The 15934-nt window shown below is 41.5% G+C and overlaps 1 protein-coding gene across 3 annotated transcripts in view; it reads right to left on the minus strand.

Annotated features, from left to right (window-relative positions):
- The window catches only part of KIF15 (kinesin family member 15), a 77358-nt gene continuing 61424 nt past the window's right edge, over positions 1-15934 (minus strand). Inside the window, exons 27-35 of one of the 3 annotated variants that reach the window (XM_027088277.1) lie at positions 15725-15871; positions 14719-14820; positions 14259-14423; positions 12640-12749; positions 9780-9849; positions 8703-8740; positions 4725-4890; positions 4355-4486; positions 1-299 (exon numbers count right to left, since the gene is read on the minus strand). In XM_027088277.1, the coding sequence (XP_026944078.1) occupies positions 96-299; positions 4355-4486; positions 4725-4890; positions 8703-8740; positions 9780-9849; positions 12640-12749; positions 14259-14423; positions 14719-14820; positions 15725-15871 (1134 nt within the window). In that variant the 3' untranslated portion in view covers positions 1-95. Of the gene's footprint in view, positions 303-3415; positions 4024-4354; positions 4487-4724; positions 4891-8702; positions 8741-9779; positions 9850-12639; positions 12750-14258; positions 14424-14718; positions 14821-15724; positions 15872-15934 lie in introns of those variants that run through there. The other 2 variants (XM_027088276.1, XM_027088278.1) reach the window with 2 other exon arrangements.

Raw genomic sequence — 15934 nt, forward strand, 5'->3', positions numbered from 1 at the left:
AAGCTACACAGACAAAATCACACAAGGAAGTATACACATACACACTCACAAAAAGAGAAAAAAGAAAAAATATATATATTCACGAAGCTCAGGCCTCATTCTATGCAGATAGCTGGGGACCTTGGTTTTAGGTTCATCTCTGATGTGCATTCTCTGAAGCCGAGTCCATTTCTCAGGAGAAAGAACGGTTGTGTGAGGGAACCGTTGACCAAAACTGCCCTCCTTGGCCAGGCACGATGCAAACCGCTTGCATGAGTTGTCTCACAACACAAGGTCCCTTCCCGATAAGGAACATGGTGCTGCTGCCAAAAAGTAATGGGGAAAACTTGGGAGAGGCTGAAAGGATCCAGCAATTTTGAGGCAGGAGATAGATGGGCCCCAGGGTGAGCAGCTGGAGTTTGTCCCCTGTGGACAGATACTCCAAAACAGCAGGAGGGAGGAGAAGCTAAGCCCTGCCCAGATAAGAGACCATTCTCGAAGTCAAGGAGACCATCCCAACTACACACACACGTGCACACGTGCAGAGAAAGGCTCCTTGAAGGTCAAAAAGGGTGGGGGCACCACCCTATAGTAGGTGATGTCAAGCTACCCAATGGCATCTTCACTAGAATCCACCTTGGCTAAGAGATGCATGTGCACACATGGGAGTGAGGCTAGTTGGGCTAGGAGATAGTTGGGCTATCTCCTAGTCGGGCTCCAGGCTGGGCATTTACCGCTGGCCTCCTGTTTACATTTCCTGAGGAAGGAGGCAGGTGGGCTCTAGGCTAGGTATTTACAACCAGCCTCCTGTGTGCACTACGAGATAGAAATAACAACAGCAACAGGGTAAATAACGGGACTTTGTCTCATGAGGACACTTTAAGATAACAGTCACAGCGGAGAAAGAAAGAGGCTAAACACTGAGTAAAGGATCGAGAGGTCACATGTCCCCCATCCTTGGGGCAAGGGAGACACTGCACATGCGCAGAAAGGCTCCTTGGGGGTTAAAAAGGAGGGGGCGCCAAGGCCTCTGGGCTGGAATCCATCTCGGAAAAAAGTTGTGCACGCATGTCAGGGAGGGTCCTAGGGCAGGTCAGGTGTGGAAAAAGAAACCAGATAATTGGCCAAAGGCAAACAAAGACCCGGAAGAACCGCCCTATATAAATGACTTAACCGCCTCTTTACTGTACTCCTCCTCATTAGGGGGGACGCCCACACCATTTCTCTCCGGGTGTGTATCTGTACCTTGCTTGTCTTAACTAAACAAACTGTTTCTCTGTGTGCACTCCCACTTGTTGTGCTGTGTATCTAATAATAAACTTTGTACCTGTTTTTGCAGTTTTTGCCTCCTTGAGAAATGCATTTTTCAATGGAGGCAAGGGCCAGGGGAATTTAGCTTCCAGCCTCTAGCCCCTGGTAGACTAATGGCTAGGATTCCTGGTTTTCATCCAGGCTACCCAGGTCCAATTCCTGGGCAGAGAACTAAGATCTTGCTTCAAGCCACTGCCTGCTGCTGCCTCTCCAAGATGGCGAAGACACTGAGATATACCAAATACGGACTCAGAACCAGGCAAAGCAAGATGACTGGCCAAGGAAAACCAGAAGAAATGCCCCATAAAAGTGATTCAAACTACCATGAGAGCATGACTCTCTCTCTGAGCTCGCCCATGTGTCTATCCGCATGTACTCTTTTTCCTAATAAATGCTTTACTTGTTTCACTACTTTCTGACTCTACGTAGAAATTCATTTCTACACTGCTGACAGGCCAGGGCCTTGTGACTGGTCACTGGTCCCTGGTGGTCTAGTGGCTAGAATTCAGCGCTCTCACTGCTGCAGCCTGACTTCAATCTCTGGCTTGGGAACTGAAATCCTGCTTCAAGCCGCTGCAGGCCGAGGCCACCTGAGATCAACTTCACCCCTAGGTATCTACTCAAGAGATGTGAAACATTTTCATAGCAAGGAGTATTTAGAGCACTGTTATCCATAGTAGCCCAAAATTGCCAACAGTTCAAATTGTAACCGAGCAGGACCCTACAGGGTCTTCCTGGGACAGACCCTTCCTCCACTTCCTCTGCTTTAGCTCCTCTCTAAGCACCTAGATAATAGTATCTGATGGCACATTCTCTGAGTTGTTTTATAGATGCTAAAACCCCCACCGAATGGAAGAAGTTAATTACTTGATAACCCTGAGTGCATAGCCCCCAGACCTAAGGACTGATAGTGTTAACCCCTGTGACACTGCCCTGTTACCTCACCATCAACCAGTCAGAGAACTGGGCATGAACTTATCACAAACCCTGAGATGCCTCTCCCACAACTTGCTTTTTTTTTTTTAAGGATTTATTTATTATTTATTTTTGGCTGCACCGGGTCCTAGTTGCAGCATGCGGGATCTTTTGTTGTGGCACGTGGGCTTCTCTCTAGTTGTGGTGTGCCAGTTTTTCTCTCTGTACTTGTGGCATGTAGGCTCCAGAGCACATGGGCTCTGTAGTTTTCAGCATGCAGGCTCTAGTTGAGGTGCTCAGTAGTTGTGGTGCACGGGCTTAGTTGCCCCGTGGCATGTGGGATCTTAGTTCCCTGACCAGGGATCGAACCCATGTCCCCTGCATTGTAAGGCAGATTCTTTACCACTGGACCACCAGGGAAGTACCATCTTGCTTTTAAAAATGCTTTGCTGCACTTCTCTGGTGGTACAGTGGTTAAGAATCTGCCTGAAAATGCAGGGGACATGGGTTCGAGCCCTGGTCTGGGAAGATACCACATGCTGTGGAGCAACTAAGCCCGTGTGCCACAACTACTGAGCCTGTGCTCTAGAGCCCACAAGCCACAACTACTGAGTCCATGAGCCACAACTACTGAAGCCCGCGCACCTAGAGCCTGTGCTCCGCAACAAGAGAAGCCACTGTGATGAGAAGCCCACGCACCACGATGAAGAGTAGCCCCCGCCCACCACAACTAGAGAAAGCCTGCACGCAGCAACGAAGACCCAACACAGCCAAAAATAAATAAATACGCAAATTAATTAATTAATTAAAAAATGCTTTGCTGAGGGACTTCACTGGCGGTCCAGTAGTTAGGACTTGGCTCTTTCACTGTGGTGGCCTGGGTCGGGGAACTAAGATCCCAGAAGACACACGGCACGGCCAAAAAAAACAAAAAACAAAAAAAAAAACCCCACAAACATGGTGTCAGTAGATTGGCTGCACGAGGGTGAATGGACCCAAGTTTGGTTTGGTAACACAATGCCCATCGAATGGTAAGTAAATAAAATGTGGCATGTCCATACAATGGAATATTACTCTCAATAAGGAAGAATGAAGTGCTGATACACAGAAGTTCCTTGAGGATAGGGTTTCTGTTTGCCTTGTTCACTGATGACCAGTGCCTGGCATATAATAGTTGCTCAATAAGCATATGGTGAATGAACAATATAAATCACCTTATTAAACAATTTATTTTTAAAAGATTTTATTACATTTCGAAAAAAGGCCATATTAACAGTCATAAAAAAGGCCCATGAGAACACTTCAAGTAGGAATACAAAAATAATCTATATTAACAAGTTTGCTATTCATGCACACTGCACCATCACTAACCTCACTGTAAGTTTTGGAACCTGCATATTGTTGGAGCTTCTGATGCAAGACTCAAAGGAGATTATGGCAGTACTGAAGGAAAAAAATAACCTGGCCGACATCCACTGTAAAACTGCAGCTACGGGCTTTTATTTTAAAAAGACAAAAGGTTTTCTCAATATTTACAGCTTTGAAACGGTAACCTCTAACTGCAGGCTGCGGGCTGCCACAGGTGTGCACAGGTGCAGAGAGTTCATAAGTAACTTGAGGGTCAGCCCCCCAACCCCCAAATACACAGGTAATAGTCGTGGCTCTTAATTCAGCTCTGCTAAGTGCACAAGGAGAGGTCTTACTTCTATAAGAGGGAAAGAAGTCTCCAAACAAGGTAGGTAGTTGATCGGGATCCTTATGATTCATTCATTTCTTTTCTTTTAAAAATAAATTTTCAGCACGCAACTTTTCTGACTCCTGGTCAGTAATTTTTAAGAAAAGGAAAAGAAAAAAAATTAAGGCTCTAATGCTTGCAGGAAGAGTTATTCTTGGCATTCATTAACTTTAAATTTCAAACTACGACTATAATTTTCCGTTTGTAAACTACTTTAACAGTAAACAAGAATCTCATGTGTATGATAACTGACTGAATTATGCTTACAATAGCAATGGCTGAATTTTTTTTTTTTTTTTAATTCAGGAGGTTCCCTGAAGAAAGCAGTTAAGTGATTCAATAGTTAAATTAAATTTTAACTAAATCATCATTTAAAAACCAGAATGAGTTTATTCGGCACAATTTTCAGTTTACCTCAGCAAGCCTGATGTTTTCCTTCTTTAGCCGCACAACGTACTGGATCTTCTGATGTAGGTTTCGGTGACCTACCAACTTCCCATTTTCCTCGGCGAGACACTCCACCTGCTTCCTTAACATTTCCATCTCCTGCAGGTAAATCAATCCAGGGAAGGGTAAATGAGCTGCTTTTAATTTTTATTTTAAAATAACATTATTTCGTGCCTTCCAAGAGCACAGGGAGGGAGAGACAGAGCCCAGGTTCCCAGCTTTCGTGACCACACATCTTTGCGTGCACTGGAGCAACTGTGAACCACGGGATGCCCAATCACAGCCAGGAGACTTATGCTGATCGGCTCTGTTAATAAAAACCAACACACAAATGCACCTGGCACGTTCTCTCCTTTTCTTCATACAATTCTTCCAGCTTTGATCTTAGTTGTTCCTTTTCTTGGAACGCTTTAGACTCCAACATTCTAACTCGTTCAACTTCCTCAGTCATTGTAACGTAGTCGGTCTCTTTGTTCTGAAGGGCACTCTGGAGCTGTTCTAGGCTGTAACAGTAACTATAGCGTTATGGTCTCCCAAAGGCACGTAATTATAAAACAGTACTCAAATCAGACACTTGCCACCCAAGCCCAGAATTTTTATTTGAAAGTATCACTAATATTCAGCCCTCCCCTTTCTGACAGCACAGGAAGACGGCAAGAGCTGCAGATACACTTTTTTTATGGTTGTTTTACCCAAAACTTTCATTTTGGAAAGCTCCACAAACCGTTTTTTACACAACAAAAATTTAGAATGGAAACTTTTAGATCTAGCCCTCAGAGCAAACTGTTACTTAAGCATTATTACAGTCTGCATGGTTTATTCAGTGCCCCATATCTTAGAGTAATCATTTCTGGTTTCAAAAACTGGTTCTCAGATGGTGGGACACTAGTCATTTCTTCAAGGATGTGCTATTTAGAATTTATACACTTTATGCAACTATCAATTGAAAATAAACATTAAAAAGAAGGGTTACCCATGGATGGACCTAGAAATTGTCATACTGAGTAAAGTTAAGTCAGACAGAGAAAGACAAATATCATATGGTATCACTTATATGCAGAATCTAAAAAAAAATGATACAAATGAACTTATTTACAAAACGGAAACAGACTCATAGACTTAGATTATGAATTTATGGTTACCAGGGGGAAAGGGAGGTGGGAAGGGATAGTTAGGGAGTTTGGGATTGACATGTATACACTGCTATATTTAAAACAGTGTTGGATAACCAACAAGGACCTACTGTATAGCACAGGGAACTCTGCTCAATACTATGTAACAACCTAAATGGGAAAAGAATTTGAAAAAGAATAGATACATGTATATGTATAACTTAATCACTTTGCTGTACACCTGAAACTAAGACAACATTGTTAATCAGCTATACTCCAATATAAAATGTTAAAAAAAAGAACAGTGTTCAAAAGGGGAAAAAAAAAAAAAAGGGTTACCAAACAATTATATAGAATTTCACAAAACTAACTGAATCCTATAAGCTCCCCAAAGAAACAAATGTTTTTTATTTATTTTACAATGCATATGGAATAGAAAGCTGATGATTTAAGTGATGTAATACACAGAATTAAAAATACCACTTAAGGCCAACAATTTCTTGGGCGGTGTTTTCAGACTACATTCTGTGGAACCTCAGGAGGACAGTGTGGGAGTGAGGGCACTGATGTTCTCCCAATTCATCTGGAGCTGTTCTGCTTTTGTCTTATGTGTTTTGCTTTCGTTTCATGAAAAGCCTTTGTGGCATGGCAGACACTGCAGCTGCCTACCCAACAGCCAATCCCTTGCTTTTTATAAAAACTCAGTTTATTCAGAGGACAAGAAAGGGAGAGGAGAAGCACACCCAGTTCCCAAAGATTAGTAAATAATAACTGGTCTGAGCTAAAACCATGGTTATCTCTACCCCACTGCCAGATACTGGTTTTCTCAGGTTGCCCTGCAGGCATGCTAATTCTGGATAAGGAGACACAATGAATCTTGAGGGTTTCTGGGAGTTTTTTTCCCTGAAAAAAGAAAGTCCTTTTGAACCCACAACACTGCAAGCTGTGATCCTGTTTATGTTGTTTGGAGCTGCAGCAGCCATATTGTAGTCAACAGGCCACAAGCAAGAGTACCAAAAGCAGAAGAATGGGAAGGGTCTGGGTCAGTGATGGTATCACTGAGTCAATGCACCTCCAGACCTCTTGTTATGTGAAATTAAACATCTGCCTACACCACTGTTGGCTTGGTATTCAGTTCTTTGTAGCTTTTTAAAAGCACTGCCACATACACATGTGGCTAACGCAATGTTTAAAATTGCTACTGTAGGCTGGGACTGATAAAACCGTGTGCGCCCTTTTCTGGAGGTTGCTTCACTTGCCACTGTGTGGGCTCCTGTAGTCCCAGGGACACTGTAGCACTGGTTACTAGATCATGAAATAAATTACGCATCAGCTTAGATAGCTTTTATTCTTTTTGCTAGAAGGTCTCAAATGGGTATTATCTATACTTCTACAAACTATACAGGTGGATTCTCATAGATCCTGTAAGTGATCCAGATTTCTGTCCTAGCCCTACAGCTAACTGGCAAGGAACCAGTCCCCAAACTGCTCAAATGCAGATGAAAGTGTTGAACAAAGTTCTGTTCCACACCTATATTCTATTAAGTATATGATTCTATGGTACAAATGACTCAATAACTGAGTAACAAATCTTTCACAAGTTGGGTGGTCTTTGTCAGCTGATCATTAAAAAGATTTTTTTTTTTTTTTGGCCACACCATGCGGCATGTGAGATCTTAGTTCCCTGACCAGGGATCGAACCCATGTCCCCTGCAGTGGAAGTACAGAGTCTTAACCACTGGACCACCAGGGAAGTCCCTAAAAAGAATTTTTGATGACATATCACTATGTAACTTCTGGCATATTAACTTGGATAGAGTTCAAATAATTGAAGGACAATATTCTAACAAAACTTCCACTGTTATTTACTTAGTATGTGAATAAGATTTCTCAGCCTTTATATCTATGAAAACAAAAAAGTAAGAACAGAATTGATAGTGAATACTGTCTGATTCCAGAATTAAGTGCAACAGAATGAGCTAATTAAAGAAAAAGCATTAAGATAAAATGCATTGAGAGATGCATTTCCAATAAAATTTTACTTGTATAATAATTATTCATAAAAATTTACAATAAATTCAGGATAGTTTAATAATTGTAATGAAAACTCAATCCAGAAAAAATATAACACTTAGAGCCATATGAATATAATAAATTTTTACAAATTACTTGTAATTTGCATACATATTTTCATTGCTGAGTTATGATAGGGCAGTCAACAAAAAATTTTCCAAACAATATATTAAATTAGGATATAATTCTGCATGGGTATAGAATGGAAACTTAATTTCAAAGGAAAAAGGAAAAATGTTAAATTTTAGACTTACGAATTTCTTCAAGTATTTTTTTAAATGGGTAGAAAGTACCAAATCAGTTGGATAACTTTTAAAAGAACACCACAAAAGCTTTATTTCTAAATGTCACTATTTTCAGTAGGTCAAAACTTCTATCCTTTGCAATAATTTAAACTTACAATGAAAAATTTTAGACACAGTCAACTCCAAAAATGTGCAAGAGGGTATATGGTGTTTCAAAATTCTTTTAGGAGGTAAAACAAGTGAAAATGTTTGAGAATCGCTGTTCCTGATCAGATCTATTCTATTCAGAGAGTAAAATATCTTTCTAACGTTTTATCACTTTGTTAATACCAAACTATTTACTTATTTTGAACTTGATAGAAAATACAGTGTATCTTGTTTATCACAGAATGAGGCAGTTTATAAGATTACATAAATTAAAATATAAGAACTATATGAATAAAATAAAATCATGTCCATAGAAAACATATAAAGAGACATAAGGTCAAGACCAGAAGAATTTATAGTACTGATCCATGGGTCTGAGAGGGCCTCAAGGTTTTAAATCAGAGGAAACCAGAAGTGAGAAAGAAACCTGGTCAGTTATATAGTTCTCATTGTCCATGAGGAGAAAACCCATCAATTATCCCAGGGAAGCTAAGGTTTTCCTGGCACTTATTTCTTTAAGTTTGTTTTTGGAATGGCTTCATGTGAGGAACCCCTTTAGCAAGTGGTATTTAAGAAAAGAATTTTGTAAATATCTATTATGTTCACATACTACTGCAGAAAGGAAAGAATTTACTTACCTTGTGGATATTATAAGCATTTCTTCCTTTAGAGGAATACTGGTTGGTGTTAATAAAGAAACGATCAACAAGAACTTGAATTACAAAAGAGTGTACTTACTCTGCTTTCATTTTTAGCATTTCTTCAACCAATTTATTCTATAAGAAGATTAAAGAAAGAGAAAGAAAAAATGACTTAAGTTCTTAACATTGCTAAACAAAAGACTGTAAGTAATCAGTCCGCTCTCCCTAATGCTAATAAAACCAATTAAAGCAAATTCCTTTACAATACATGCATCTCAATGTTCACAATGGCACTATTTACAACAGCCAAGACATGGAAGCAACCTAAATGTCTATGAACAGATGAATGGATAAAGAAGATGTGGTACATATGGACAATGGAGTATTACTCAGCCATAAAAAAGAATGAAATAATGCCATTTGCAGTAACATGGATGGACCTAGAGATTATCATGTTAAGTGAAGTAAGTCAGAGAAATATCATATGGTATCACTTATAGGCAGAATCTAAAAATAGATACAAATGAGCTTATTTACGAAACAGAAACAGACTCACAGACATAGAAAACAAACTTACAGTTACCAAAGAGGAAAGAGGGAGAGGGATAAATTTGGAGTTTGGGATTAGCGGATACAAGCTACTATACGTAAAATAGATAAACAACAAGGTCCTACTGTATAGTACAGGGAACTATATTCAATATCCTCTAATAAAACATAATGGAAAAGAATATGAAAAAGAATACACATATAGGTATAACAATCATTTTGCTGTACATCAGAAACTAACACAATATTGTAAATCAACTATACCTCAATTAAAAAAAAAAAAGGGACATCCTTTTCCACAATCCCAGCTACACACACATAAAGGGGGTACCTATTTACAACCGTTCATGTATTGTGCCCTTTAAGGCCTCAAATAGGCACTCGATACTTGCTTCTAAATGGAGAATTCTGTGTGAGCAGTAGGCTTACTGTCTAGGCATGAAGACTAACTCACTCTTAATTCTCAGCTATAGCTAAATACTGATGGTAAATATCAAACTTAACAGGAATACAAAAAGACAAAATTTCAATAATAAAATGGTTTCTAAAATATATAACCATAAATGCTAACTATAAAAGCATTTTTCACACAAGAAAAAAACTATTATGTAAAAAAAAATCATACTTTAGCAAGTCTTTCTTTGATTTCTTCTTGTTCACTCTTCAGCTGCTGTGTGTCTGAATGATTCTGTTCACTGCGTTAGATTAGGAAGGGAGGATGGGAAAAGTGTCAAACATATTCAAGTACCGATTTTGTATCTATTACACGCAGCAATGCCAAAATGTGCAAAGAAGAGCTAATTCTATGGTGATTAGGTCAAGTTAGCACAGTCAATAAGCGTGATCAACACATGAAGATGAAATAAGGTATCTCCCCAGCATTCGGGATTCCTTCCATACAAAAGTGAGATGAGCAAAGCTGGGAAATCTAATTACAGGGTTTGGTTGAGAATAAAGTATTAACTTAGAGCGATACCATCTGAAGATCCTATGTGAACAAAATGGGGCTGAAAGGACAGTCCAGGTGCCTGGCATGAATGTGGTTGGCTGGGTCGGGATGGTGGGGGAAACACAGGACACACATGGGGGTGGGGAGGGCCCCTCACACTGTCCTGTCCTGTGGAGCCTCTGATGCCCCCTCTTTGCTTTGGATTTCAGGTCTGGGGCTGCTGTAGCCCTTTTGATTTATTATTTTTGGCCACGATACGCAGCGTGCGGAATCTTAGTTCCCCAACCAGGGATCAAACCCGTGCCCCCGGTCACCAGGGAATTCCCTGCATTGGATATCATAGTCAGCTGGAGATTTTCTGATGCCACTCGGGCTTCCCATACATGCTGACACCAAGAAGGGGATTCTCTGAGCACCAGACATAAATCCCGTCATGGAAAAGAAACACTCCTCTGTACAAAGAAAATTACATTCTGGACTATACATCAGTATCATGTGAATTTGATTAATGTGAGGCCATCTCTGTGAGCCTGACCAGGTTGGATAATAAATTGAGTTTCTGTGGGCAGCCCCTGGATCAGGAGACAACCCCCCTAGGAGAACCTGCCTGAAGGCCTCTGGCTTCTCTAGAAATCTCTCTCTCACTGGTGAGTAAAGGATCATTCCTTGAAGGAAAACAGAAGCTACATTAGTTTCTTCCACTTAATGAATCTGACAGCCTAGCTAAAAATGGTAGTGAGGAAAACACCCCAAAACATTAGGGCAGATGTGTTTTCTGTTGTCTAATCTGGGGGGGGTGGGTAACTTTTTCTGTCAAGAACCAGACATAGGTTTTGGGAGCCATAAGGTCTCCGGCACAGCTATGCAACTGGGCTGCTGTAATGCAAAGGCAGCCACTGTGATATTTATATGAAAGAACTGGACTGCTCCAATGAAACTTCAGTTACCAAACAGGCTGACCCCTGGGCTATAATTTTCTTCTATTCTAATCTTTCATGAAGAAGGTTCTGTATGGCTCCTCACAAATGGGACATAAGGTTATGAAATAAAGTATTTTAAATTGTGGTTTTATACATGATCTGGTAACGTTCTAAGTTCCATGCTCAAACTAACTCTTGATAAAAGGTACAATGCTTTTCTTTAATATGCCTGGACATGGGGGTGGAGCATATGGAAACTAGGTGAGCAGACTGTGGACTACCTGCATCAAAATCACCCAGAAGGGGAAGTGAAATCCCTACAAGAGGATGCTTAATAAAATGAGCACCTCCTATGCTCACTAAAACTTGAAAGGAACCATTTAGGGGAATTTCCTGGCAGTCCAGTTGTTAGGACTCTGAGCTTTCACTGCCGAGCGCTCAAGTTCAGTCCTTGGTCAGGGAACTAAGATCCCCCTGCACCCTGCAACCCAGCAAAGAAACATTTAGGAATAGGTTGTTAGCACAGCCACCATCACCAACCTCAAATATCCATTGTCTCACTTAGGTTTGGACAGTGCACGTCAGGGCTGCTTCTGGACAGGGATGGGGAGCAGCGGGAGTAGGAAGCGCCTGTTAAGATCTTCTGACAACAGCAGCAGAAGCAGACACCCCTAACCTGGGATGCTGAATTCACAAAGGGCTTCCATCCCCAATACAGACTCCCTTTGACAAACCTCAACTTCCTGCGTAGTCTCATAGACCACCCTCATCTCCATCCCTCACTCAGGGGTGGGATCATAAATCTACCGTGTCTACTTAACAGCCACCATCTATCGAGTGGCTCCCCTCTCCTAAGCACTGTAACGAGCACTTTACACACGTTATCTTTGGTCTTTAAAACACCTTGTATAAGAGGTGTCATCTCCCTCACTTTATTGCTAAGGAAACTGAGGCACTAAGAGGTTTAAAGATGTGTCCAAAGTCACACAACTTTCAAGTGTCAGAGACACGATATAACCTGGGTGCGGTTGCCCTTGACAAGACGCTGTGCCGTTATCAGATACAACTAGAAGACTGAGTTAAGGCCAAAACACACACCACACACACACACAAACACACACCCACACACACACATCCACATCCACACCCACACCCCCCCTACACACACACACAGAGACCTAACAGAACGCCCCCCTGTACAGCTTCTCCTAGGAACGTGCCCTTCACCAGAAGCCAAGAAGCAAAACCAAGAAAATTCTCCCTTTTTCTGCTGGCAGAACCTTGAGCCTTGTCTTGTTGACATATTTGCTCCCGACTCACCCCTTTCAAATACAAGTAGACAGTTTGGTTCAAGTATTTCACGTGTTTGAAATTCATTTCAATAGCTCTATAGCAATACAAAAGTTAACAGAGTGGGCAAGATGGTGATGACCTTATTTTCCCTCTCTGGTAAAACAACCCCCTCATCAGACCTCATTGAGAAGCAACCCCTGGAGCGGCTCCTGGATCAGCAAGAAGCATCACACATGCTGTGAAACCTATGCTGACCTCATTCACTCAACTATCCCCAGGCAGGCCAAGATTTAGCTCACAGACTGCTCGTGGCTCTTTCTCACCTGTTGTCCTTTTGTCTTTTAATATCATCCAGCTGACCTTGCAGGAGCCAGTTTTTCTCTCTTAACTGCTCGGCTTCCAGGCGTAGGTTTTCCATTTCACACAACTGCTCCTAATAACATCAAATCAGGTCTTTTCAGAAAACACCTTATAGTAGGCATTATTTTGCTCCCCAGGCCGTGATGAGACAGGTATTCCTCTTTTAAGCTCCCTCCACACACTGAACACTGCTCTGGGTATCACTGGAGAAAAAGTAGACTATGAGAAGCTCTCAGGGGCTCCGAATGTGATTAATTTTCATACCCCCATTGTCTTAAACATAGTCTCTTATCAATATCACATAATTTGGACTTCCCTGGCAGTCCAGCGGTTAAGACTCTGCATTTCCACTGCAGGGGGCACGGGTTCGATCCCTGGTTGGGGAACTAGGATCCCATATGCCAGGCAGCACGGCCAAAAAAACCCCAAACAAACCTTAATTCATTAAAATTCCTTTATGAGAAAAGATGAACAAAAGCATCTACTACTTTGGTAAATGTTCTATTTGATTCTATTTATTAGATTCTAATTTTTAAAAATTGATGTGCCACAGCCTCAAAATACTTAATTGGATTCTGACTTGAAAATCATGAGCATAACCACCCAGACGAAATAAATACTCGTCTGCAAGGAGTGAACTTTTTGATTTACTTCTGCTTATTTATTGTTTGATTTCTTTTAACCTGATCCAATTTCTTCTAAGTACCAAGATCATGCCACATTCCTGAGATAGCAGCATACTGAGAGCCGCCCTGAATAAAAAAGCCAGGAATGATCCCCTCTATGAGAAACAAAGCTTAAGAGTGATACTGTCTTCCTACACAGTAGGCTAATTTTGTTCCTAAACAAAAACTCACTGCAGAGCCATGAGGTCACAGACTATCTGCTATGGGGCATCGCATCCTCCCTACACGCCCTTCTGCGCCCACACTACACCTACCCAGGCGCTTCTCCACGCACTTCCCACCCCAACACCACCCTAAATATACTCTCCCACACACAAAAACCATACCCCCCAAGTACGGGGCGAAAAACACTAGAAGGAAGTTGAAAGAAATGGCAAACAAGAGAAACAGACAAAAGCAAATCTCTCTAACATATAAAGAATGCTTGTACCTCATTAAGAAAAAGTCCAACAACAGAAAAATGGGTGAAGGATATAGTTCATAGACACAAAAAACCAAAAGATGCTCAATCTGACTCCTAATAAGAAAAATACAAATTTAAAAATACAATGAGATGACGTGCTTCAGCTATTAAATTGGCAAAAATCTAAAAGTTGGACAGCACTGTCATGAGAGTAGTTAGTGCAGCCTGTATGATATGACACCATAGCATGAAAAACAAATACGTGCCTGGTTATAGGTGCTGCTGAAAAGTTCTCAGAAGATAAATAAGAAACTAGCTACACCTGAAGCCTACAGGGACAGCAAACTAGGCAGCTTGGAGTCAGGGGTGAGAGGAAGACTTTTCTCCATCTACCCTGGAGTTCTGTCCCTTTTGAATTTTGGATCCTCAGTCACCATGAAAGATACTGCTTATTTTGAAACATTAAATTCATTGAAAAAAATTACCCAGTTACCTTTATTCTGAGGATTTCAGCATTTTTGACTTCTCTGTCTTCATTTAGCTTTGTTATAAGGTGTTGCAAAGAAATCTTGGAGGCTCTCCCATCTTCTATCTCTTGTTCTTGAGTTTCCAGGAGTTTCGCCAAATGTGTTTGAAAGTGTGGTGGTGTTTTAGGGCTCTAAAATAAAATCAAATTTCATCCAGATACCTGATTGAGTGGTTATAAAGATTTCATTGTAAATATACTTGCCAAGCACGTAGAAAATACACAGGCTACGTATACAGCTCGCTATTCTAATTCTTGTCCAAGTAAAACAAATAAAACACTGGTACCTTTTTATCAAAAAAAGCAGAAAAGCTGTTAGTGAAAATCTTTTTCTGTAAAGACAAAGCTAGTCTTAGCAATTTCCAACTTGCATCGCTCACAAAGTTGCTTATTCCTCCTGAAATGCACTCTTTCTTATGTAAAGTACCTGGGGATACTTGGCAGCAGAATCCATCACATGCTCTAGTTGCCTCATTTTGAAGTTATATTCATTCTTCTTCTGTTCTACTTCCTCTTTCTTTTGGTTTAGCTGGGGAAATTGAACAGATATAAGATTATAAGTTAGAAAATAATACAGGTACATGGTCCGATTAGAACAGACAATCCTCCCAAGGCATGCAGAAATGGACTTCTTCCATTATTTTTCCAGGGCTTGATTGATAATTTGACATTTCTCTCACAAATTTATTTACACTTTAAAAGAAACTTCTTTTTTAAGTTTCACAAGTAATCAAAGGGTCATTTGAGGAAAGTTACAAAATATATTATAAAACTACACCAGCCAAAAAAGAGGACAAAAGTCAGCTATGGGACTTCCCTCGTGGCGCAATGGTTAAGAATCCGCCTGCCAATGCAGGGGACACGGGTTTGAGCCCTGGTCCAGGAATATCCCACGTGCCACGGAGCAACTAAGCCTGTGCACCACAACTACGAGGCTGTGCTCTAGAGCCTGCAAGCCACAACTATTGAGCCCGCATGCCCTAGAGCCCACGTGCCGCAACTACTCTGCCCATGTGCTTCAACTACTGAAGCCCAAGCGCTTAGAGCCTGTGCTCCGCAACGAAGAGTAGCCCCCACTCGCCGCAACTAGAGAAGCCCATGAGCAGCAACGAAGACCCAACACAGCCAAAAATAAAAATTTAAATTTAAAAAAAAACAAAGGCATAACCTTTGCCACAGTGGTTAGAACTTGCTGGCACGTGTCAAGGGCAGAGGGTGGGCAGGAAGACAGCCACCAAGTCTGAACACACAGAAGCAACCAGGTTGTTAAGAGTCGACAGCGCTGCTGCCCCACTACCTACTCGCCCTGCTAGCCCACCTTTCTGAATGTAGAGAATTAGCCGAGGCAGGGACCTCATGAGCTCAACCGCCACACAGTCCTGCTCCCCCAACCCCCAAAGCCCATCCTGAGCGACGATCACCCTACATCTCACCTCATGCTGAAGCTCCTGGATGAGGGCGTCCTTCCTGGTCAGCTCCTCCTGGGCCGACTGCAGAAGCCCCGAGTGCTTTTTCGAGGCCTCGGTGAGCATGTTCAGCTGCTCAGTGGCGTGAGCCAGGTCCTCACAGAGCATGTCCCTCTGTTAGGGGACAATCCCCACAGGGGAAGACTCTCTTTAATTGTGGTGCTCCAATATCGATTT

Source organism: Aethalodelphis obliquidens, unplaced genomic scaffold, assembly GCF_003676395.1.
Source record: "Aethalodelphis obliquidens isolate GAN/ISIS:26980383/991018 unplaced genomic scaffold, ASM367639v1 scaffold62, whole genome shotgun sequence".
Lineage (NCBI taxonomy): Eukaryota > Metazoa > Chordata > Mammalia > Artiodactyla > Delphinidae > Aethalodelphis > Aethalodelphis obliquidens.